The 27,112-nt window shown below is 35.3% G+C and overlaps 1 protein-coding gene across 1 annotated transcript; it reads right to left on the reverse strand.

Annotated features, from left to right (window-relative positions):
* Positions 1-2,157: 2,157 nt before the first annotated feature.
* Positions 2,158-14,762, reverse strand: LOC113562820 (the record flags this gene model as incomplete). Its single annotated transcript, XM_026973318.1, is given in 3 exon segments — positions 2,158-2,205; positions 9,184-9,416; positions 11,508-14,762. Coding segments are annotated over 3 exon segments (588 nt in total), but the record flags the coding sequence as incomplete, so codon positions are not given.
* Between the last annotated feature and the right edge of the window lie 12,350 nt (positions 14,763-27,112).

Here is a 27,112-nt window from a genome sequence, read left to right on the forward strand (position 1 = left end):
TTAAACACATTTTTCACGTTACTTAAAGTATTTTTTCCGATCAGATTGCGTCTTTTTAATCGCGTTGAACCTCCTCACCTCCCTACCTGTACCTATCTGTATAACATCTATGTAGTATTAGTGGTTAGCATTATAGAGAGCAATACGTTAGACGACGCGTCCGTAAAATTAGCGATGGTATCACCTGACCTTGCCGTGTTCGTGCAGGTCCAAGCGTATATAAAATTGCGCTGATGATGCAATAGGTAACAATAGCGCTGTACCACGTGTAACATTATACAATTGTATATACCCCGCCCTGCTGATTCATCCCTCCGCTGTGTATGCACTTGTGAACATGATACCCCTGCTGAGTCAGCACCCCCTCCCCTGCTGATCATCCCCCCGTGACCTTGAACATGCCCCTCCCCCTGCTGACTCAGCCCCCGTGACCTTGAACATGCCCCTCCTCCTGCTGACTCAGCCCCCCCTGTTGACTCATCCCCCTCCCCCTCACCCCCTCGTTGCCCATGGGTCAGAACCGGCCCTATATATCTACTGCCTTATGAATATAATTGGAAGATACAGTTATTATGTTTGTACCTGATAATTATAATTTATTTATATTACTTACTCCCGTGGCACATGATGTCAGTAAGCGTTCATTTTTAACTTTATTTAAAAATATATTGAGATATTACTTTAAATGTAGATGTATAATTTATTGTCAAATATTCTATAACGCGTTATTTTTATAGAACGTTGATTTCTAACACTTAGTGTTTATGAAGTATAGTTTGTTTCTCCTTAGAACAATAATTTTAGTTACCGCAATATTATCTTTATGATTCAATATTATAGTACAGGTGATATGAGAATACACATTAGTATATAATACTATAACTATTGTTTTATAAAACAACTATTGTGTACAATAAAATTTATATTTTATAATACATACATACATATTTTATTATTATATACATTATTATACAATGCATGTGCTTCACTTGTATATTTGAATGTTTTGCCAACCAACTTCTCCTTCTTCATTGAAATATCTGCAGAATTCTTCTCGAATGTTAGCTGCGCGTAACGAATGTGCTCTTGCTTGAGTACATCTTATATTTCTAAATGCACGATAATCATCAACATTGTTTCTCCAAGAGCCGTCTTCAATGTCTCCGTCTACTACAGATCGATCTGCAACATCTTGTGTTACATACTGCGTCTCTCGTTCAACATCATGCTTTCTTAACCAGTTATGAAGACAAATTATTGCTTGAACCATTTTTATTGCATTTGGAACGTTTGCTATAATTGGTCGTCTTAGAAGGCGCCAGTGATTAGCTAAGATACCGAATACATTTTCGACTGTTCGCCGAGCTCGAGATAAACGATAATTGTATATCCGTTTCTCTAATGTCATTCCATTTTTTCCTGGATATGGTCGCATCATATAGTCTGTTAATGGAAATGCCTCGTCTCCTACCAATACATATGGTAAAATTGGACCATTGTCATATAATGCTTCAGGAGATGGAAGATTAAATTCTTTTCTTTCTAATAACAGGCCTATAGTACTGTTTTTGAAAACACCTGCATCACCCTGCCTTCTAGGAGCATCAATGTCTACACAGCGTATGATGTAATTTGCGTCACTTATTGCGAGTAAAATAATGCTGTGACTGCCTTTATAATTATAATATTCTGATCCCGCGTTGTCAGGACACTGAAACAGTATTGAGTAAAGTTAAATTGCCTTAAAGGGAACGTTTCCGGCTGATTCATCGTTTTCGATTCAAACTGTATGCAGAAATGTTGTGGGTGATGCCAGTAGCATATTCTGCAAGTTACAGCCCCTACCTTTGCGTTAAAAAAATGGCGATATAAAAACCTTCCCATGCAGGGTGTCCCAAAAAGCTGGAAACGGTCGAATATTTCATAAGCATTGCAGTTTAGAAGAAAATGTTTCAAACAAAAGTTGTAAGGTTTTAAAAAGCGCATTCAGTGACAATATGAGTGTGACCATGGGTATTGTTACCAAAGTCAGACCAAGGTCAACTTAATTTTTTTAATGAAACCTCCTATTTTTATTATATTATCTTTTTCTACTAATTAATCTGAACAACTTTTGTCTGAAATATTTTTTTGGATTTTCTGTTTTTAATTTTTTTTATTTTCTGTTTTAATTTTTTAATGTTTCTGTTTTAAATTTTGTTATTCTTTTGATTTAATTTTCTGCATTTTTATGTTTTTAAGTAATTTTGAGTTAATGATAACATATGCGAGGATCAGTGACAACAGAGATTTTATTTTGAACATTCATTCACTTGTACACAATCAATTAACAGCAAATATTTTTATACCAATGATACAATATGCTTGGTTCAAAAGTGGTTACAATGTCACTGATCCTGGTAAATTTCAAAATGTAAGAGAAATTTGCTTTAATTATAAAAGCACATTCGAAATTTGTTGTCGATGTGAAAAAACAGTTTTTATTAGTTGCGCCCACTGTAATCAATTTTTGTGTCTTGAACATTTTTTGAATCGCACATGTTATCATTAACTTAAAATTACTTAAAAACATAAAAATGCAGAAAATTAAATCAAAAGAATAACAAAATTTAAAACAGAAAAATTAAAAAATTAAAACAGAAAAATTAAAAAATTAAAACAGAAAATAAAAAAAATTAAAAACAGAAAATCCAAAAAAATATTTCAGACAAAAGTTGTTCAGATTAATTAGTAGAAAAAGATAATATAATAAAAATAGGAGGTTTCATTAAAAAAATTAAGTTGACCTTGGTCTGACTTTGGTAACAATACCCATGGTCACACTCATATTGTCACTGAATGCGCTTTTTAAAACCTTACAACTTTTGTTTGAAACATTTTCTTCTAAACTGCAATGCTTATGAAATATTCGACCGTTTCCAGCTTTTTGGGACACCCTGCATGGGAAGGTTTTTATATCACCATTTTTTTAACGCAAAGGTAGGGGCTGTAACTTGCAGAATATGCTACTGGCATCACCCACAACATTTCTGCATACAGTTTGAATCGAAAACAATGAATCAGCTGAAAACGTTCCCTTGTTAGTTAAGTTATTATATACATATCTTTTTCACTTTAAGACTTACTTGAATGATGATGTGTTTTCCATCATTCGCACCAATACAATGAGGGATGTGCCATTTATTAGCAAAGTCATTTGCAATTTCTTTCCAGTCATTTGTTTCACATTGTGCAAGTATAATTGGACATAAACGCTTCTACAGGGTGACCATTAGGAATGTGTTGAAAATAAATGATTATTACTTCCCCAGCAAACACAAAGTAACAGTAATATACATGTTAGTTATAAATTCCCACTCATTAATATAAATACAACATAATATACGTGTTATGTAACAATTACATTGTTGAGTGAGAAATTATAACTAACATGTATATTACTGTTACTTTGTGTTTGCTGGGTCGCCACAAGTAAGCCGAACAAAATGAATCAAATGCCATTTTGTAGAGGAAACTTGTCAATTTTATTACCATACGTATAAAAAAAGTACATAATATTTAAATAATGGAAATACACATTTTAAAAAAGAGACAAAACTTTGCTTGCGCGCATGAGCTTGTGACGTCCTGACGTCCACCTCACACCCATTTTTAATTTTTTTATTTGCAATATTAATTATTAATGTATAACCGCTGATAGTTATTTTTGAGCGCCATTGATACTTACCATTTTTGCTTCATTACTTATTATTAACCACGGGCTTACGTACAGTAGTCTGTTATTAATCTAACCAAGAATATTATTTACTTAGCAACCTAACCAACACATTTATTATGTTAAAAGCTTTAGCTTGATACTAGTTTTAATATAAAAATATATGAAGTAATAATATTAACATATATAAAGGGAAAAGAAAATATTAAAAGCACAAAAACAATATATATGTATAACTTAGTTATTATGCTTTATGATAGATTTATTTAATAAATATAGTCACGTATATATATATATATATATATATATACATTATCTAAAACGTAAAAACACAAAAACATACATAAAATCAGTAAAATATATAAAAACAGTTTTATATACTCTAGCAGTTAAATAAAATAATTTTGAAACATTTATTATTAATAATTTGATAGATTTATAATATAATATTACGAGATTGGTAATATTTGAGATCGTTTGAACTGTAATACCATGAAGGTTTTTATAGGTGTAGCAAAACCATTGAGCTACTTAATATTGTTTATTATATAAAAAGTATTAATGTTAGTTGTAATAATTGAAAGAATTAATTTAAAAATATATCTTATTATATGGTTATATAGCCATTGATAAGTATTACAAATTTGGCTTAATACATTTGGGTTCTTGACAGGATAAAATATTTAATTATTTTTAATAACAAAGAAACAAATTGATTTGAAATGGATTTTATTATACTATAGTAAAGTCCTTTGCAAGTAGGTAATTTTCGTTAAAACCAATAGGGTCGGTTATTATATAAAAACGGGAAATATCAATTAGTTATTTAAGACAAGAGTAAAAATAATGCCGGCGGAATTGAGTTTTATTAAGTGACGGTGTAGCTTTGATAGTTATTATAATTTACGGAGACATTTGGTGTTGATTGTTGTACAAGGTCATAAGTTGTTATTAATAACAATTAAAGGAGTAAATTTTGGAATTGATTTTATTATACAATGAAATAGTTTTTGTGAGTGTAGTAAATTGTATTACCACATTTGAAGTGATTTATCGTATAAAAAATTAAAGATTATTTTATTAACATAAAAGGAGAAACATTTTATGAGTAAAAGAATGTAGAATATTTGTCTACAATCTTAGTCAAAAAGAAGTACGTAGTTAAAGTTACGAAATTGCAATAAAATTTTACTAAATGTTTTGGGTCTAAAATTTGAACCGTAAGGAAATAATTTGTTATAATTATATTGAAGCATCTAGGTCATAAGAGAAAACTAATAGGGACCTCAGATTTTGAAAATAATCATTTTTACGGAAGTGACCAACAACTTTTGGGAATCATCATTTTTAGCTAGGCTGATGGTACCTATGATGAAATTTTTCTTATCGCACCACGGGATCATTGAGAAACCACAAAAATTGCAAAGTCACTATTTGTTAAACAAATCAGCGTTATTTTTCAATATTTATAGTGTAGAAAGTTTTAATGAAATATTAATAGTTTAGAAGTTACAAAGTTAAAAACAATTAAAGTCAAAATCAATTAGTGAACAATTTAATATAAAAGGAAATAAGTTGTTTAACCCAAAAATATTAAGAAAAGAATAAATCGTTAATTAATTATGAATAAAAGTATATTACACATGGTATTACGTTCATAGTAAGGATTATTGAATTTATTTAATGGAATATTTTATGTTACTGAGCATTAATTTAAGTATATATTAATTACGCATTTAATCCGTTAATAATTAAGTATATTAACCATATCATATACGAACACACTTATATAGGTGCGTATAACCCATAAAAGAATTATTGGTTATTTAAGATTTTATGAATTAATTAAGACTAATATTTTATTGGAATAATAATTCTATACGGTTTAATTATAATATTAAACCCGGCACACCAATAGTTGCTTTATTACTAATTTTATAATAACCAAAGAATAGACGTGCAAGTACATACACGTGTATATCTATATATATAGGCATCCCTATATATATAAGACAATTATTGGTTGAGTGAGATTTTATAAGTTTATTAGAATGGAATCTTGAAATAATAATTTTAGATGATTTAATTACATTATTAAAGGCTCACGATACCAATAATTGATTTCACAATAATTAATAATGATTATTATTTCACTAAGTGCGTTATATTATTAAGTAGACGTATGCAGGGTCTTATAATAATTCATGCATAAGACTAGGAGCATATAAGATGCATATGTCAAGCGTTATAATTTTAAGGATTAAATTTGTGAGCATTACAGAATTATTTAAATATTAATTTGAATAAGACAGTGAACACAGCGTTAAGTAACAAAGGAATAAAGATTTAAATTCACGGAGGAATATTATTTCATGATGACTAATTGTAAAAGACGGTGACTTGTCGGCACCTGATTGAAATAATAATCCAAGACCGCTGTCTTAATCAAAGGTTGAATAGATATCTCGAGCAAGACATATCGGCAGGAAGTTGCAGCTGCCATTTGATTCGAAGAAACTCCGGTTGATTAAAAAGCATAACAGATGAGCGATAATTCTGTACTGAGAATTTCATGTTGAACTTACGCGTCAAATACGTTTATCTTTTGTAAGCGTTGAGCTCACCGTTGAGCTCATCGTCCCCACTAGACGCACCGTGAGACTAATCCCACCACTTAAATTTTCGATCCCACCATAAGAAGCTTCGAAAACGAAGAACCAATGAGTTAAGTGGGCAGAGTCTCCCTACTATTTTAGTTTTTGCTTTAACCGTAGCATCCCCACTTATTGTAATCCCTTCTCGAGCTACAGGGACCCTGTCCCCACGCATCATAATGTTTGAGTATATAACGTGATGCAGCAGCCAGAGAATCACTGTACCTTTTTGACGACCCTTTTTAGACTAGACTTACTTTTAATTAATTATTGGAGTCGCTAGCTAGCGTAAATTCGCTAACTAAGCGTAAAATATAACGTAGAGCCAGTGAAGTTTGAGTTATTACCAAAGTCTGATTGACTTATTCTTGTGCTGCTACATCATCAAGTGCTTCCTGACCTGAGGGTTAGATTTGTGCGAACGCTTGTGAGTAGATTTATTTAATTATTTTATACTCGCTGCTCTTATGGAACGTTATACTTGTACTCCATATACATACTACAAATTTTGACAGATTTATAAAGCTTCAATACATTATTACACTTACAGTTACTTAATATTTTCGATTTATAATTAGTTGTGAAACAATTACTGGCCTGAGGGTTCAGAGTTATATGACATTTGCGAATAAAATTATATCAAGTAACACATATATTCATATTGTAATTAACTTCTATATTACACTTGATTTTAGTAATAAACTTTTGATTAATTTGATTGTTCATTAAATATACCCTTCAATTATTATTGTTTAATCATTGAGAATAATGTTAGTGTTACTACAGTTGCAATTAACCATAATTTAACTTTAACTTTTGTTCAGAATCGCTCGCCAGCGTAAATTCGCAGCGAAGCGTCATCCTATATTGAATATATAGTGCATGAATGCATTAATTATATCAATTTATTTGTGCGAGGCATACCCATTTATTTCAATTATATTTAAAGCGTTAAATCGCTTTTTCCCTTTTGAATACCATTAACAGCGACTTCATTCGCTGTGAGTTATCCTTTGAAAACAGTCGAGAGCGAACATTCGCTTCCATACCTGTCATATACCACGGCGTGTATAGCCGCCATTTTCTCATCCTTTAGCTCGGTATATGAACATATATGCCTCATTACACAATTAAGTCGTATTTAATATTTAAGTGAATTAAAATCAAATCATACCATTATTTGAAGGATAATTCGATTATAAACATTAATTTAACATTTGCATTACAAGTTTATTACATTTGTGTACTTAAATCAAGTGAGCATGGTAAAAAGTTCGACTCACACTAGTGACAATAGTACGACTTACGCTAGTGACAATTACGATAGTGACAATTACGCTAGTGACAATTACGATAGTGACAATTACGCTAGTGACAATATTAAGGAATTGCTGACTTACCATAAGGCAGTGCACGGTGAATTAATAACTTTAATTGTGGTTACAGTATATCACTAACAAGATTTAAGTTTAATAACTCACTCTAGTGACAATAGTACGACTTACGCTAGTGACAATTACGCTAGTGACAATTACGCTAGTGACAATATTAAGGAATTGCTGACTTACCATAAGGCAGTGCACGGTGAATTAATAATTTTAATCTTGGTTACAGTATATCACTAACAAGATTTAAGTTTAATAAATTACATAATTTTCGTTTATTGTATTGTTAAGCACGAACATAGATTCATTCGTTTGACCAATTCCTTATGTATACTACGTCTGACCAAATCATTATATATTCTACCTGATACATTCAATTTAGTCACAGGAGGTATATTTTATTTAATTACCAAATAAAGCATTACGAAATTATGAATAACAGTTAATAACGAATTAGAATCTATATTAATTTGTTTTAAATTATTATTTTATTCTTCAACTCCATCACCGTGTATGAGCATAAAAGTGCTCGTCTCCTTACTTTGTGTTACATTCCACTTAAAGAAAGGCATAGTAACCTGCCTACTTTCCTTTTGAGATATTTTATTTTATCAATCCTTTGCATATGAGCATTATTATTGCTCATCCTTTTCATTTTTCCATTAGTAAGAGCGAAGCGACTCCCTTATTTCCATATTATACCACCGTCATACACTACACAGCAACATAACGCTACGATTTTCTTTTCAATATTTTCCTATTCTTATACCATAATTTTGTTGAAGAAATAAGAGAGATAATAATTTAAATTCAGTTTTCATATATTAGATAATAGAGAGATATCAAGTTACAATCAATATTGATTACAATATTTACCTTTTGACAATCACAATTTCATCACCGTAAGAGTTAATCGCAAGCTCTCTCCATTCCCGGGTAAAGTCGGTGTATGCAGATTGACCCATAATCAAAAGAGAGCACCTGAAATCAAATCACCTGAGGGATAGATTTGGGACAGGTACCTGATCGTCTACATTCTCACTTCCCCGGACGTGACAAGCTAATGGTAAATGTTTTCAAAATGTTGTCCATCGGAATCGACACAGAACTGCAACCGTTTTCGAAAACTTTGAAATACATTATTCAACATGATTACAGAAATGTTACAAATACATTTTCGAATGCTGTTTTCCAGTTCTTCGATATTTTTTGATTGTTCAGCGTAACATTTGTCTTTGAGGTAACCCCAGAGGAAAAAATCACACGGGTTTAAATCAGGTGAGTAGGGAGGCTATTCCAGACCTCCATGAGCAAATTTTGGATATCCTAATCCAATTACTCTGTTGCCATAAACTTTATGGATCGATTCAAACACATCGCGAGTACGGTGTGGAGTCGCTTCATCTTGCATAAAATAAAATCTGTTTACTAATCCTCGTTTCTTTGCATAAGGAAAAAATTTATTCTCCAACTCTTTATAACTTTCACCGGTAACAGTTCCTTCAAAAAATTGCAGGTATACTCCTTTCACAGAAATCGCAGCCCACGCGGAGACTTTTTGGGGGTGAAGAGGAACGGCAATCGACACATTTGGATTTTCTTTTCTCCAAAACCGATAATTTTGCTTATTGACATAACCGTTCAACCAAAAATTAGCTTCATCTGTAAAAATAATCTCTTTTTCATCGAGTTCCTCATTCTCAAACATGTCGATTATCACTTCGCAAAATTGAACCCGTTTTTCCATCGCTTTCTTTGTCAGCAATTGATGTGTAGTGATTTTATAGGGATGCAGCTTAATGACATCTTTCACAATCTTTCGAAGAGTTTCTCACTTCAAAGTCATAACCTGAACAGCTTAACGAATTGAGGAATTTGGATTTTCTTCGAAATATGCTTTGACATCATCAATTGTTTCGTCCGTTGTAATGGTTCGAGATGGACCGGGTAAATCATGTCTACGATCATTCAAACTGCCGTACGTTCTAAAATTATCAATAATTCTGCAAAAAAATATTGAACAATAAATAAAATCTCAGATTAACAGCATAATGTTTTTTTTGAGGTTAGTGCATCCAGCCTAAGCTATGGCACAAATACGTCTCGCCTAATTAAGTACTGCTCTTCTCTCGGTACTATATAATTCTTCCAGTCTTCACTATAAACTCATAAATAACTTTCAACGTTCTTAGTTCTTCTTTTCTTAACCAGTTCCAAACGCAATCTGGGCTGCTGGCTCCTACTCCATTCAGCTTTATGTGAAGATCTTCTCTAATATCGTCGTACTTGGAGCATACAAAGACAATATGGTTGATATCTTTTTTTTTATTAGCCAATAGGCATGCTTCGATTAGAAGATCATACAGCGAGTGACTATACCACAGACTTCTATATATATACTAGACCGCTAGCTTGTCCCTTTAACACGTCCCCGAAAAGTACGTACTATGTCGCGCATGCGCATTGCAAGGGACCGGAAGCAGCTCTATGTATAACCTTTTTCATACGTATTGCGTAAGTGTATGCGATGTTAGATGTTATATAAAAAGCTGTAATTACAGTATAATATTATTTAATTTATTATATTATGCATAATTAAATGATTATTAGTAGTATTATTTGTTTGGTGTATTATGTAAGTAAATTATTTTATGTATGTTATAGATAATAAACTGTAATGAAAAGACCAATAACAAATAATAATTATTTGCAACAAATATATATATGTGTGTATATATGAAAGTAGACAATAAATATTTATAATAAATATAATATATACAAAATTATATATTTCAAGAAGTCTATATAACATATGTAGTTGTATTCCAAAATCATCATTTCGAAGATAATTTTACTGAAAATGTACAGGTCCAATATGCATCTTTTTTATTGATAAAATAGCTTTAACTGCTCAAGGTGGCTTGTAAGCCTCTTTTAGAGACACTTTTAGAAATAAAATAGGATTCAGAATACGGGCCATAGTATATGTAACGTGAACTGTATTGCAATAACATTTTCGTCCAAATATTTTGGAATGTAAGATAGAAAACGTAAGTAGAAAAATGAGATTCACAATAGTTATAATAAATATTTTTATCTTTATTTATTTATGTTTTTTAGAATTTGGAAGTATTATTATACATAATAATATAATAATACAATATGAAACATATAAGATATGGAACATATATCATTACACAAAAAATTACAAACGAAACTCCGAAGAATCGGAATATTAAAAACTGTGACAGAAATTAACATTTCAGTTAAAGAAATATACATTGCACATACTGGTATAAATAATAGTACAATTAATAGTATTACAATTAAAAGTATAAGTATAAGTATAAGTACGAAAATTATTGATTTGCAAACAGTATTTGTTTTGTAAGACGATGTCGTTTTCGTATGGGTTGCAATATCTCCTGATTATAAAATTTAGCATAGCTAAATCATCGGATTTTTAGATATCTATAAGCTATTGCATTTATGAGTTTTATCTTATGACATTCTTCTACTAATTCTGCAATATCACAGGATAAATGAGGAAAAAGATTCTCCTCTTCAGATAATGTTTGCTTAATTGTGTATATGATTTTTAATACTAAATTTTTTATTGTCAATTGTGTAAAGCCGGATGTGTGTATCTGTATTTGTTTTTGACAGGAATAAATTGTGTTACCTTGTACGTAATTTGCCTCACCATCTTGTATAACGGTGGGTTGAATGGATATTTCTTGCACATCTAAGAACATGTATTATAATATAAAAGTATGTTAAAGGATAAAAATAAAATTGTACCTTGTACATAATGTGTATTACTGTCTTCTGTAACATCAGTATCACACAATGCTAAATTTTCGGATGGAACTGCGTCAGCTTTCAATAGTTTTCGTTTTCTTGAATGTAAGAAGTCTGTTGATTTAAAATGTGCATCACATATTCTACTATGTTCTGTGACCACCCAATTTCTTCGGCCCGTTCTTTCCAACCATATTTTTAATATTGGTTCCACTTTTAATGGAAATCTATAGCAATGTATTATACAAATCATATACATTAATGACAATACTTAACCTTAAAAAGTCTATTCTATCTACGATATAGCATTTTCATACTTATAAAAATGTATGTTGCGATCTTTTCCTTTGACACTTGGACACTGCACAACGTAACGGCATTTTTTTAGATTTTTTACATACATATTTTCTTGCTTTCTTCTAATTGTGGCTCACACGTGCGATTCACAGCGTTGAATGCTTACGTTGTATTTCCGGTACCTTGCAGTGCGCATGCGCTACATTTTCATTTCAGATACGGGACATCTTTTTACATGAAACAGCCTTGAGCTAGCGGTCTAGTATATATATAGAAGTCTGTGGACTATACCGATCGTATGTACAGGTTACGTCATAAGACTAAAGTGTGACAGGTACAAACTTACATATGTCTTAGACTAATTATAATAGAAACAAAGTTTTCTAATGCCTAGATTTTAAATCGAATTTGCATTTAAATTACCTAAGTTCAAAACTGAATATTTAATCGTATAACTAAAAACTATAAAGTAAATGAGGCTTTGTTTTAAACGCTATAAAATGAATCAAATACGGCCTATATAAGATTATCACAGAGAAATCAGCTCATCGCATCGCACAGCTATCGCAAGGTTTTGAATCATAAGGTCTTACATAGTGAAATCAAAAACTGTACATATGAATATGAAAGCATAGATCAAAATTAGTTACCGTAACGCATATCCATCCGCGGAAGGAACAGGACGGCACACCACGAAGTGCCTCGAAAAGCGTTCTCCATCAAAGACGAATAAGCCACTTCGTGGAATGCCATCCAGCTTCCCTCACTATTTGCGCTCTATATTTTATAACGAAAGATCCCATAGAGATTTATAACTCGTTTCCACCCTTTGTTATTCCACCACACATAAGAATGTCTGGACTAGATACTCTTGTTACGTCCAGACTCCACGGTCCCTTGCTTTCGTAAGAAATAGATAATAGAATTACATTCGTTTAGCAATTACCGCGTGCTATTTATCATTCATGCATTATTGAGCCAAGACACTCACGGTTGTTGCACAAGTTCAATTAAATTTTATTCTTTTTTAACACACGATATCAAACGGGAACCTCACGGGGACCGTAAGGCACGCAATAGATGTGCCCGTCGCGTGATCATTAAACAAACATTTCTTGCAGCAACTCTGAACGCATCATCTACCTTATCACCACGACTGTTGGGTCACCTTGGTTGTGAACACGTGCATTTCGTCACCATGACCATGATCACGCTCTCGGCCACTTATCAAGGTCCAAAGGTGGTCCTTCGATTTCAGTTATACGTGTCTCCCGTTATCTAAGTTTGGGCGTTTTTCCTCATCGAATGTTCTAGAAGAATCCCCTCCTACACGAATTTTCCACATCTTATAAAAAGGGCAGAGAAACCGCCCTGGGGCATTCCATAGTCTTCAGTCTAATCGTCCGAACGTACTAGTCGCAAGTTGAAATTTCGTGCATCATAAATCAGCATTTCCACTATAAGTGAGCAATTATAGTCAGTGCGATCCAACCTACAACCACTCTTGTTCCACCCTGAATTGGAGCAACTTCTGAGCACTGCATATTCTTTTCCTATCATCGAACTATTCAGCAGTAAGTTTTTATTGATTATATTGTTGGTTTCTTTTCTTTTTGCGACTGGTTGTCATTGTCTTTTATTTTTGCCTCTTCCTTTGTCTTTTTCCCTTTTAATTACACATTGTCACTCTTTGACTCATCTAGTGCCACTCTGCGAAACTAACATTCCGTTGCATCGCCTATCACCCTCTCAACTAAAACCAGAGGTGACCATTGATGAAAAAGTTAAGGATTTTCTGCAAGAAATAGAAGCATTTTTGACCGATACAGAGATTTTCCCTCCCCCTTCATCTCCATCATATTCGCCTATCCCATCAGATCAACTAGCTCAACATTCCTCCGTGCGTAACATTTCACGGTCTCTTTCTCCTATCCCGTTGGAGGACATAGAAACTTTTGCTGACCTAGCAATAACATTTCCCCAGCTGATTATCCCTTATTCTCACATTTGCCACCTTTCCTTTCGGACCCACCACCTATGACCCCTCCACCTTCGGCTACCACTGGGGACCCCGAAGAGTTCCAGTTAACCGATTATTAATTTAAACATCAATTTCATAGTCGCATTTGTATTATCATTTGTTTCAATTATGTATAAATTTTGAGAGTTTAAAGTTAAATTTCCGATTACCAAATTATTAATTACTACATTTGATTGTATAGAATAAATCATTGTTTTTATTTTTTCATGTTAATTCACGCTTAATTTATTTACTCCTTCCCTTCCTCACTTTATCGTACGAGGCCCTGTCCCATGTAATAGGGATTCGATTCCCTTACATAAAAAGGGCTAACGAGCAAAACTTCTATTCGGAAGAAGCGTAAAAGTGGCCTTCGGCCGCTGACCTTCCCGATAACTCGGTCGGCTCGACTCGCGTTCATACGTGAGAGATACGTGGTTTGGACGTAACACTCTACGTGCTTGAGATTGGAACTTATCGAATTTCGTGGTGTGTTTCATTGCAAAGCTTTCGAACAAATGAACTAATTGCGTCCAGACAGTCCTACTAGTCATGGTAGAATTATATGCAAATGGTTACATCTTGTAAAAATATTCGCAACACTCTGATACAATCGTCGTCCAAAATAGATAAAATACATTCAATTGGGGTAGGTAAACAGCCCCATTTCATAACAATACATCTAGAAAAAGGTATTCGTTGCACCTCGAATCGGCAACATTGCCAAAAATTATGATTAAGAGATTCGGGTGTATCACAGGCAGGACAGTTGGGAGAGAGAACGGTAAATATTTACCTTTACACAGCCCGCACCAAATGACCTCCGACTGACCTTGACATTGACCTTGATCCCTAACAAGGTCAAGGTCATTGACCTTTCCCGTCGGACATTGTTTGTTCACTTTCGATTAAAGTAGTTTCGAAAAAGTCTTTAATTTCGATTAAAGCAGAAAATAATTTGTATTTACCTGTTTTGTGCTTTTGGTTAAAATAAAGAATACTTTGTATTTATAAACAAACTTCTATATATTAATGATTCACTGCTTTAAATAAAATTTGTTCGTACATATTCAAAATAACTACTATATTTTCGAAACTTGTGTCTCCTTATGTGTATAATTGCCTGTTATATTTTCTGAAATTGGAGCCCCGGACATATACGCTCGGTTTTCGGCCCGCTTCGCGAGAGGGCGGGGAGGGAGAGGCTTTGCCCCTCCCCCCGCCGCGATCCGTGCCGTGTACCAAGTAATCAAAATCTGTGTGAAATTTGTTACACTGGTTCTGGCGGGGGAGGGGCGAAGCCCCTGCCCCCCGCCCTCCCGCGAAGCGGGCTGAAACCGAGCGTATGTGTCCGGGGCTCCACTATCCAAAAAAATAACCTAACCCAAACCTATTTCTAACTTCAAGTGGGTAAAGTACATGCGTGGAGATAGTGTGTTCTCACTTCGCGTCAACAGTCGAAACTGTATGCAAATGATTAAACTTCTTTTGTTAATAACTGTTGATCTAACACTTTCCGACGGGAAAGGTCAATGACCTTGACCTTGTTAGGGGTCAAAGTCAATATCAAGGTCTATTTTTAAATTTATTTTTAAATTGCTTAATTTTTTTCCAAATAAAGTTCGGGTTAGAGTCTTTTCGAAGACCTTCACAAAAATCAATAAATTTTTTCTTTTTAATTTCTTTTAAGCCAACTCTGGTTTTAGCTTCGATCTTTTTATAATGTAAGAAATTCTCTCTTGTTGATTGCCTCTTAAAGACTCTAAAAGCCTCTCTCCGAGATGCTATAAGAGCGTCACAATCCGCGTCCCACCATGGGGCCGCAGGGTTTTTACGTTTACTGGAATTACCGGAAGGTTTACGGTGGATACTGTTCGAAACCGCCTGACCATAGGCACGATACGATTGACTGCATTAGAGTTGTGATCAAATCTCCTCCTCTCCCTGCCCCCCTGAATTGGCTCTGATTTGTTAAAGAAATCTGTAATTAAATTAATAAATGTAGTGTACAGCACTTGGACATCTTCTATCATATATAAGTCTGGTAGTTTGTCGGATATAGCAGAAAGTAAATTACTCTGAAACGACTTTCAAGGAAAGTTTTTCTGATATAGTCTAGATATTCCACACTTAAATCGTTTTTCTACCGGCGCGGGCGTATTGAAGTTGATAAAAATGGGGAAATGGTCACTATCCCACAAATCAGAGCCAACTTGCCAGCTAGCATTCAAGCCCATCGATGCAGAGCAAAAGGACAAATCCAGTATGGATGAATATCCTGTCTCAAGTCTATAAAAAGTGGGAGAGCTGTCATTAAGCAAAACAATGTCCAGATCTGACACATTGTCCAAAAAAGCGTCCAAATAATGAGGGATAAAATTAAAATCACCTTTGATAAAATAACTCTCTTGAAATTGTGAGAAAAAGGCCTTCCATGCAGGGAGAGAAATTGGTACGTCAGGACTTCTATAAACCGCAATAAAAGATAACAAGTCAGTACCTGAGTGAACGCTGATTCCACACGCCTCCAGATGGCCATTACAGTTACCAATATTATTAATGATGGAGTATTTGATGTCCGATCTAATTAAAATAACTACACCGCCACCCCTCCGACCGATCCTGTCAGCGCGAATCGCATCAAATCCACGAATGCGCACAGAATCCGCCGGGGTCAACCAAGTCTCTACAAGAATAAAGATATCAATATTCTTAGCATATTTCCCATACAGCACAAAATATTCGAAGAATATTCTAACAACATGATTTCCATATATTCTGAGAATATTCGAAAAGAATATTCATAAACAGTTCCACGAATGTTCTAAATGTTATTGATATGTTATTTGGTAAGTACTCAGAATATTCTAATGCTATTTCAATGAATATTCTTATAATAAATAAACAGATGTTCTTCGACCAACACTGGCTAAATATATTTAAAACGCACAACGTTTCGGCTTAATTTAAAGCCTTTCTCAAGTGCATACCAATCAACATCATTTTCTGTAAACAATACAATATAGGTACAAAAATCAAAATAAAATACAAATAATCACTAAATAAAAACTAAATAAAAAACCTTACTGTTTGAAAATGATATATGATAATGTTAACAAAGGTAACGGGGTAACACATCCGCACCACACGAGTCTTAGATCATGTTGTGCGTTTAAAATATATTTAGCCAGTGTTGGTGGAAGAACATCTGTTTATTTATTTGTACTCAGTATTTTTCCTGGCGGTTATAATTACTTGGTTATTGATATTCTTATAATATTTTATTTCTTATAATATTTCCCACAATATTCCTAGAATATCCTATATACTCTAAGAATGGCTTCATCGTAAGTGTTTAAATTATACACATTTAAGCAGAAATAATGTTTGACTTATCAAACGCAAGTGGAAAAGCGTTTGAGTTTCAAACACTTTTGTATCAAACATTGCTATATATATATATTAAAATTGTTTTGCTAAAATCAAACATGAGTCAAATTAAACAGATATTGTAACGATGCACCCCCCTGCATCGTCTGACTGGCCGACTAACCGCCGATGCCGTCCGCCCGAACATCCGGCGGACGAGGACAAGGCGCTGTGCGCCCAATAAATTATACATATAAATTAACCGCCGGGGTAGGGCCCGGAAGGTGGCGTAGCGTCGGGGTATTTTTCCGACCGCCGCCCCGACGCCGTCGCCCCCGGGCCCCCACTTGCTCGGTATATAAGGGCTGCGATCCGAAAACTCAGATCACTTCTCTTTCCGATCCGATCCGATCGTTACGATCAGACTCCGAATCCGAAATCCGAATCCAAACCAAGCGAAACAAGTGAACACCGGGGTAAAGTGTTCTTTGCCTCCGCCGTTCTTGGCTAACAAGGGAACCTGGCGAACTCGAAAATTCTGATTTTGATGAAACTTTATGTACATGTAGGGGGGAGGGGTTAATAGATGAATTTAGAAATTTTCCGTTGCGGCCCAAAAACAGTTTTAAGGGGTGAAACCACCCTTCATATGTAAGGCGGCTTTTTGCTTTTCTCGATATATCTTGAAAAAAATTCGACATATCAAAAAATGATTTATACAAAACTTTCATAGTACAAACGCCTCTATTTAACCACATTACTAAAATTTTTTAAAAATAATAATTTTTAAAATTTTAGTAATGTGGTTAAACAGAGGCGTTTGTACTATGAAAGTTTTGTATAAATCAGTTTTCTAAAACTTTTATTGCTTGCCTCTTGCGCTTCTTCCGAGAGGCAACCGATTGGCAAACCGAAATGTTTAATTATATTACTACCGTGTATTAAAACTTTATGTACAGATGGTGGAATATTGTCCAGTCAGCAATAAAATTTTTAGAAAAGCTCGTGCCCAACACAGTAGGATGAAGTCACGAAATTCTACTAACGAAGATATCATGCATTACTGCGGCTAGTTGTTAAGGTTAGCGATATCCTTGGTTTATACTCGCCGTGTTTCCTTGCACCAGACAGGAGAGCGGAAATTAACAAAAAGAAGAAAGAGTCGCGCCTCCGAGACTCACCAAATGGCAAAAAGCCGAGGTAATTCTGTAAGATATCACACTTAAATCCACAGATCAGAGGAAAACACGTGCGTACTGGTTGCGCGCTGAGACCGCTCTTCCATATATATATGGTTGATATCCTCAATTTCATGACCGCAGCTACATCTGGCGGATACACTCATATTTTTCCTTGCCAGTGAATGATTTAGGTTATAATGGTAGGATCTTAAACCGATAGAGATATCGGTTTAACATAACTACAAATCGGCGAATACAAGAGAATAGCGAATACGCGAATGTATCGCCCTCGTCGTTGAACGGAAGCAGCCGTATCAGGCCCCAACGGACGTCCGCTCCGTCCCGTTCGCGAATATGTTGCGCGCGACGGCGTAGTTGAACAACGCGCTGAAGTCGTGTGCAAAATAGAGCAGTCGAAACTCTGCACGGATGGCTTGCCTGACTATCACTGGCGACGTCCACGCGTCGGATAAGAATTGTTCACGGTCCCTGTACAGATTGGTCAGGAACATCATGTCCCCTTCTATTGTGCGCGTGAAGTAACGCTGCCAATTGGAGAACTGGTATAGCAGGACCTTTGCCAGCAACTTTCTCGTCACGACACACAGCCGGGGTTGGTCGTCGTTGCCGATGACGTTGAGTACAGTTAGGGCATCCGAGACGTTTCCGTCGATTCATCGTCCGTCGATAGTCACCACTTCCTCGATCTACAATGAATGTCCCCTGTATATGTGGTACCTTAGGTACGGGATGATCCCAGTTGCGCACAGAATAAATCGGACACAATAAGAAACGGACACAACGCTAATCGGATACAGTGGCAATTGGACACATTGTCAATCGAACACAGTGCCAATTGCGCACAGTAGGAAACGGACACACAGTGGTTGCAATCGGACACAATAGGAAATGGACACACGGTGGTTGCAATCGGACACAGTAGGAAACGGACACATGTTCGGTGACAGTTTTCCTAACCTGGAAATGTTACTTGTAAGGACTTTTCTATTTCTATTTCTTTATATGGCGTAGCGATGCTACCATGCTTACTTTGCGCATACGTGCGATATTTAATAAATTTAGAAAGCATATGCTGAGAGTATATGAAGCAAGGTTCCAAGCAAAGCAAAGTTCTACATTGTAACTTCCACGCAGTACTTTTGGTTACCCCAAAGTTTTGTTATTTTTTTTATGTGGAAGAGTACTAGGTGACGGGCGAAGCCCGTCTCCTCGTGCTCTTCCACCCAAGCATGTACTTTCCCAGTATAAAAAATTAATAATATTAAAGTAAGAAAGTTTATACTGGGAAAGTATCCACACTGTATCCACGCATGTACTTTGCAAGACAAAGCAATGTTTACTCTACATCTAATTTTGACTCTTCCTTATTAGAATAAAACTGTCACGGAATATGTGTCCGTTTGCAACCATCGTGTGTCCGTTTCCTACTGTGTCCGATTGCAACCACCGTGTGTCCATTTCCTATTGTGTCCGATTGCAACCACTGTGTGTCCGTTTCCTACTGTGCGCAATTGGCACTGTGTTCGATTGACAATGTGTCCGATTGCCACTGTATCCGATTAGCGTTGTGTACGATTATTACTGTGTCCGATTTCACACGCAGTGTGTCCGTTTCTTATTGTGTCCGATTGGGTCCGTGTCCAATTCACTAAACCTGCTGTGTCCGATTTATTCTGTGCGCAACTGGGCGTCACTCTTAGGTATTTGAGGAGGTCGCGAGTGCATTGCAGACATTCGTTTCGCATGGCTGTGAAGCTCCTGTCTGCATTGTCGCAGCCGCGACAAATTGCGAAGCAGTGTTGCCAGGTGGTTGAAAAATTGGACGGTAGATGGTATGCCAAAAAAGCAAAGATTTTATATTTCAGAAGGTTTGTATAAGACATGAAATTGATAATTAACAGAAAAAATATTCTAATTATAATAAGTAATACAAATACCTAAACCAACTGAATAGCAAATTAAAGCAGAAATTATACTTATAATAAAAAATGTACTTATAGTTTTTTCTTTAATCTGTAATCCTTACTTAGTCTCACTGAGTATCACAAGTTTCATGTAAAACTGGTTAACAGAAAAAATACTATAATTATAATAAGTAATATGAATATTTAAAACAACTCAATAGCAAATAAAAGAGAAATTATACTTATAACAAGTAATATGAATACCTAAAACAACTCAACACATTTTTTTCTTTAATCTTCAGTCTCATTAGTCTCAGAGTCAGTTAATATTTCATAATTTTTATCTTTTTTATACATTTCATTAGAATGTAGTTTCAATAACTCTTTTGATGTAGGCAAATTGTAGCAACTTTTACCGTTTAAGTATTCTTTTGTATGTAAGAGTCCAGAAAGAGTAGCAGATTAAATCAAATTTCGGAAATAATATGCTGTTTCAAATGTTATTTTCTTATTTGTAATCATGGTTATCACTTTTTAATGTATTCTTCAAGAATAAAATTTTCGATTTCTAATTCATACACTAATAATCGATAAATATATATGTAAAGTAAAAAAACGGTAGATAACCTAGCTAAAACGGTAGATTTGTGAGCCAAAACGGTATATTTACCACTAAAACGGTAGACCTGGCAACGTTACTGCGAAGGCGCCTACCACGCCGACGTTATTTTGGCGCGCGATCTTTGCCGCCGAACAGTAGGCCTGTACAAATGTCACGGCGTGGTCCTCGTCCGGTGGACTCGAGTGAGCGGAGAAGTAGCCTAATCGGCCGTGTACGCGAATCAGTAGGTTTGTATTCTCTTGTTGATATTCTCTTGTATTCCATAAAACCAAGGTTTATATTCATTCTCTCGGTAAAAATTATCAAAATAAAATTTTCCTTTGTATACAGCCTGAGCTTTGATTTCCTTAATAGTACTCTTAAATAACTCTTCTTTGTGGATACTTTGATAGTCTCTGAACGGCACCTTCAATTCTTGGTAAGCTTCATCCATCGTAGCTTCTTTAGCTAACTTATCGGCAACCTCGTTTCCATAAATACCTTTGTATGCGGATATCCATCCGAAAACTAATTTCTTTCCCTCGCACTTCAATTGCTCCATCAATTCAAAATACAACCTTCTAATTTCCAACATATATGGATTCTTATATACATTAATATGATTATTGTCTAGTGCTTTCAATACACTTAACGAATCCGTTAACAGTAAAATACTAGAACAAACTTTCTGATTTTTTAAAAACAAAAAAGCTTTGGCTATGGCACACGGTTCAGCCGTAAATATTGATATTTACGGCTGAACCGTGTGCCATAGCCAAAGCTTTTTTGTTTTTATAAATGAGGATCGGCTTATACGGTTATTTTTTGATAATTTTGAGTTAGAGCAAAATGCTTTTATTATTTATACTGATGGTTCTAAAATTGCAGAAAATGTAGCAATGGGGAGTGCTTTTTATATTAGTAATGATGAAATGGGTTATTGTATGAGTTTAGATAAGAATCTAAACTCATACAATAACCCATTTCATCATTACTAATATAAAAAGCACTCCCCATTGCTACATTTTCTGCAATTTTAGAACCATCAGTATAAATAATAAAAGCATTTTGCTCTAACTCAAAATTATCAAAAAATAACCGTATAAGCCGATCCTCATTTATATAATCCTTACCCTTCCTCTGAAATTCCTTCCCAATATCAAAATCAATAATAATGGGATTAGTCAACCACCAATATTTTATATTAAACACTTCAAAACGTAATGAACAATAAACTTTTTCCTTGATCATTACACACTTCCTCCAAGTTTCTGCAAGAATTGAAGCCCTTCTCCATGGACAAGAATAGCGAAACCTTTCTTCAAGGGAAGTAAATTTAATAATATCCTGTTTTAACATTTCATCACTAGCCGCAATAACTTTACTTATAAAATTCCGTGCTAACAATTTCGCCCTATCTCGAATCGTCATAACTTTTGCTTCAGCTATAATTACATTTGTGGGGGTACTGATTCTATAACCTAATGCAGTTCGTAAACCCATCCACTGAGCTTTTTCCACGTTAAGTCGAGACAAATCCTGGCCATTAGAAACAAATACAAATGAACTATAATCTATAATGGATCGTACTAAACTCTTATACAACAACAAAGAAGTATTCACTTTCATTCCTCGTATAACTTTATTTACATATCTTAACATCGTATTAGCTTTTACTACTTTATTCAACATATACTGTGCTTATTAATATAGAGATGTTATAGATTCTTAACTTCGCCAGTAAATTATTATTAATAATGAAATTGATGACTTTATTTTATTCGATCAAAACTGGCATTCATCTAGATGTTTTTTAGATTATATTTTCAAGTGTAAGTTGTACATCTAACACAAGTAACTGCGCGCCAACGGGATTTGTCAGTCTTAAAACACAGCCATTTTTTCTATGGTAGAAAGCAATCTTACCTAATAAATTTAAATAAATAATATTCACTGTGAAAAACATCACCTCACCAGGGTTCGAACCTGGGACCTCCCTCATACCGTGCGGGTGTCTTAGCCAACTATTATTTATTTAAATTTATTAGGTAAGATTGCTTTCTACCATAGGAAAAATGGCTGTGTTTTAAGACTGACAAATCCCGTTGGCGCGCAGTTACTTGTGTTAGATGTACAACTTACACTTGAAAATATAATCTAAAAAACATCTAGATAAATGCCAGTTATGATCGAATAAAATAAAGTCATCAATTTCATTATTAATATACTGTGCTTGTTTAACAAAACTCAATTTACTATCTAACCATACCCCTAAAAATTTTACTTCTTTACTAAGCGATACTTTCTCATTTACACATCGTATCTTCATATTATTATTAACAACTCCGTTCATATTAAATTCCATTAGTTTCGTTTTCTGAGGCTGTAAAGCCAAACCCAAATTACAAAGCTTCTCATTGATGCTGTCTAACGACTCTTCAATAAGTTGCTTTCGACGAAGTCTGTTAGGATCACTGCAATATATACCGGTATCGTCTGCAAACAACCCATAACGTACATCAGGTGACAAATCTTCCACTATACATTGTGACGTGACGTTTCAGGACGTCCGTCACAAGGTGCGTGACTGAGGAAGCACACCTATTCCGCCGAGATCGTTCCTTTCGTTTGAGGGGGAGCGATCCTTTTACCGAGTAACGGCGAGCGGTGTGCTAATCCTTTTCGCGAGTTCGCAGAGTATGAATCCATAACTGGAAGATTGTACCGAGGACCATCACGGAAGACACCGGAGGAGCCTGAGGCGTTTGAGAGTCGCGGGAGCCTGCGAGGGTCCGAGCCGCAGGAGAAGATCGAGGCCGCCGACCGTCCGAGCCGGTACATTATACCGAGCAAAGAGGAGCGAAGCCGCAGGTGACATCCGCAGCAGCAGAATCCCGTGCCGAGAGACCGAAAGGAGGAGAGCGAACCCGAAGCCTAGGAGAGGGTGAGCTATCCTCCTGTCAAGACCTCCAGACCTTTCGTCTGGGCCTGGCCAGCTCAACGAGGAAAATCAGGAAACGGAGGGAGTCGGCACGGCCAGTACGTAAGGAGCACCTGGAGAGCGGCAATCCGTCCTACCTACAGCGAGTGATAGCAGCGAAGGGTGCTGCAATGGCTCGAGGGCGGCTCGGTGGTGGATCGATGCGCGGATCGATGCGCGAGCGGGAAAGGACCTCGTGACGCGCCCCGCGACTCGTCACTGAGAGCTTGGCTGCTGATAGGAACGATCGAAGCAGAAGGGCCCAGCGACCGGACTACTGCGGAGAAAGGACGAGAGTCATCAATGTAAGGTCCACACTCTGCGATATCTATTTCCGGTACACCGGCTAGGATGGCGCCTCGTGATCCAATAATACTGTAATTGATGTTACTGTGAGTAATTACTGTCGCGTAATGGTCCCGTGTAAGTCCCGAGGACCACGGACGAGAAGCGAGGCCCGTCCGCCCCGGTGTCGCGTAATGGGAGAAACTCACGCTCCGAAAGCCAGCTTCAGTCAGATGTAGCGTATCATTATTGCATCGTTAGTATTAGCGTAATTTTCGTGTTGTCGCGTCCTCGAATGTCGAAACCGTATGATTTCATTCTAATGGTATCTTCGAGTGTGACGACACGCGGTTGAGTCTCGTTTTGGTTTCCGAGCGGAGTGTCGTTTCGTGCGTTTCGCTATTCCGAATGGTCCGGCGTGGAAGGCTGCTCGCGATATTGTATCCGGTCACGTCTCGAGGGGGAAATTCGGGATTGAGGTGAGGTCGCGAAGCGGAGAAGGATTTCGGACCCGTGGTATCGGACGTTTCCTAGACCGTTCTCGCGGAGACTCGCACGAATCACCGAGGGAAGTCCCGAGCGTTGTACCGTGCGAGATCGAAGGTGACCTAGCGATCGAGGAAGCCGAATCATATGCTGTACTCGCGTTATCGTTTCGTTTTATGAATTGCGCGTTAGCGTTTGTCGCGTAATTTCGACTCGCGTAATTGGGAAGTCGTTGACGGTTGCGGCTGGGTTTCGGTAGTATCATTTGCGTTTGAGTTCGGATCGTTCAAATCGTTAAGATCGTTGATTAATATCAGTTACGTTTGCGTTTCGTCAAAATCGTTAATCTCGTTAAGACCGTCTGTTCATCGTTAAGATTGGTTGTTGCGTTTGAGTTCATTAATTTTGCGTCACCATTGTGACTGGTTTCTTGCGGTGGCGGACCGCTGTATCGCCCGGACTACACGTCCGGCTTAAAGGAAATATATTTTTTTACATATATAAGTGGCGTCTGTTACTGTTTCCCTTCCAGTGGCCTCATAATATTGAAACCCAACCCTTTGCCGTCGGCTAGTCGAGTTTAGAGATATATCGCGTGTTTTCGTGAGGGGCGCAAGTGATTGCGCCTGGCGCCCAAATAAGTATATCGCCCTCGGGATCAGCGAACTCGATCCCGAGATTCCGACAATAGAAGGAGAAAGTACCGAGCGGAGTTTCCGAGAGTATTTCGAGATTTCGTTATTTCGGGAACTCTCAGATTTGCGACGCCGCGCCTACGCGAACCGTAGGCCTGCAGATCAGTGCTGAGGAAAATAACACGTCGCAACATGTAGTATATAAATCAAATAAAATTGGGCTCAATACTGCACCCTGGGGCAACCCCTTATATACCTTTCGTATAATATGCTCCTCTAATGATACTATAAATTTAACTACTCTCCCATACATCCAACTATAGTAATCTGAAATTGTACAATCAACGCCATAAATGCCATTGCTACTTGCGAGTAAGGAGCGCGATGGGCAGATGGCGGTGGCGGCTAAAGGAAAAATAGTAGTAGGAATCTCTCCAGTCTGTAAGTAACGCAGATAATATTACGATGCACAACGTATATGTAATAATACGAAGTAATACTTTTTATTTCATAGACTATGCGCTTTCATTAATATTATGTTTACACGTATAGTATATTTTTAAATTAGAGCAATATTATATTTTTTAAATAACTGATAACGTTTGAAGTTTTTATTACTCTCTTTAAATACACACACACACACACACACACACACACACACACACACACATGAAGTGTTTATATATAAATATATATATATATAAAACATTTATTTTTAATGTTTTGTCATTTGTACTTCCCGTTGCAACTTTTTGTTGTAACAAAAAGGAAATAACACTGTGTGCATTACCGCATACAACATTACAGCATATTATCGAAATAATGTTGGGATATATATATATATATATATATATTCATAATCATATATTAATAAATATTAATAATCATAAATATATATTTGAAAAAAAAGAAAAGATAATATTTTATAATTGTAATACATTTATGCAAAAAATTTAATATATTAGAATATGTGTGTATGTATTTGAATTTATTAGGATATATTCTGCAAAAATTAATTTATTAGAATATATTAAAAATTGTCATTGATCGGTGAAAAATTGTGATTGATTGAAAGAATCCTTATTTTGAAATATTCAATGTATGAAATAAAGTATGGATATAATAAACGCATGTAAAATGTATGGAAAATGTTTCTTTTCCATACTTTCTTTTTCTATACTTTTCAATATTAAAAAGCATTAAAGCATCTTTAAAGTTGCCCTTAAAACGCTTTTTTTTAATTACTTTACAATATGCTCACCAAAAGTAGTTTTAAATGTTTTTATTAATATTTTTTATTTATTAATATTTTTTTAGGATATTTTTTTAATACGACATATTTCTTTGCAACTTCTAAAAACATTCTGTATTTTATTTTGAATGTCCACTGTTTATAAAAGACATATTATTTATCAGATAAATATATATTACATTCAAGATTACATTAAGTAACACATGTGCACTTTTTTCTATTTAAATACTAGTTATTTTTGATCTCGTTTCGACTTTTTTGATATTTCTGTTATTTTCTAATAAAAAGAATTTATTCTATATATTTAGCTTTAATAGCCAATAGAATATTAGCTTAAAAAATCGAAACGGTCAAAAATAACATAGTATTTCTAGTGTTAAGGTCACTTCAGATAATTTATAATTCACGACAAAATAAGAATATAAATCTATTAATAATTTATACATTATGTAATATAGAGAACATTTAATGTTATTTATAAATAAATCTAAGCACACACACACACAAACACACACACAGAGGGTTT

Source organism: Ooceraea biroi, chromosome 10 (assembly GCF_003672135.1).
Source record: "Ooceraea biroi isolate clonal line C1 chromosome 10, Obir_v5.4, whole genome shotgun sequence".
NCBI classification, from domain to species: Eukaryota; Metazoa; Arthropoda; class Insecta; order Hymenoptera; family Formicidae; genus Ooceraea; species Ooceraea biroi.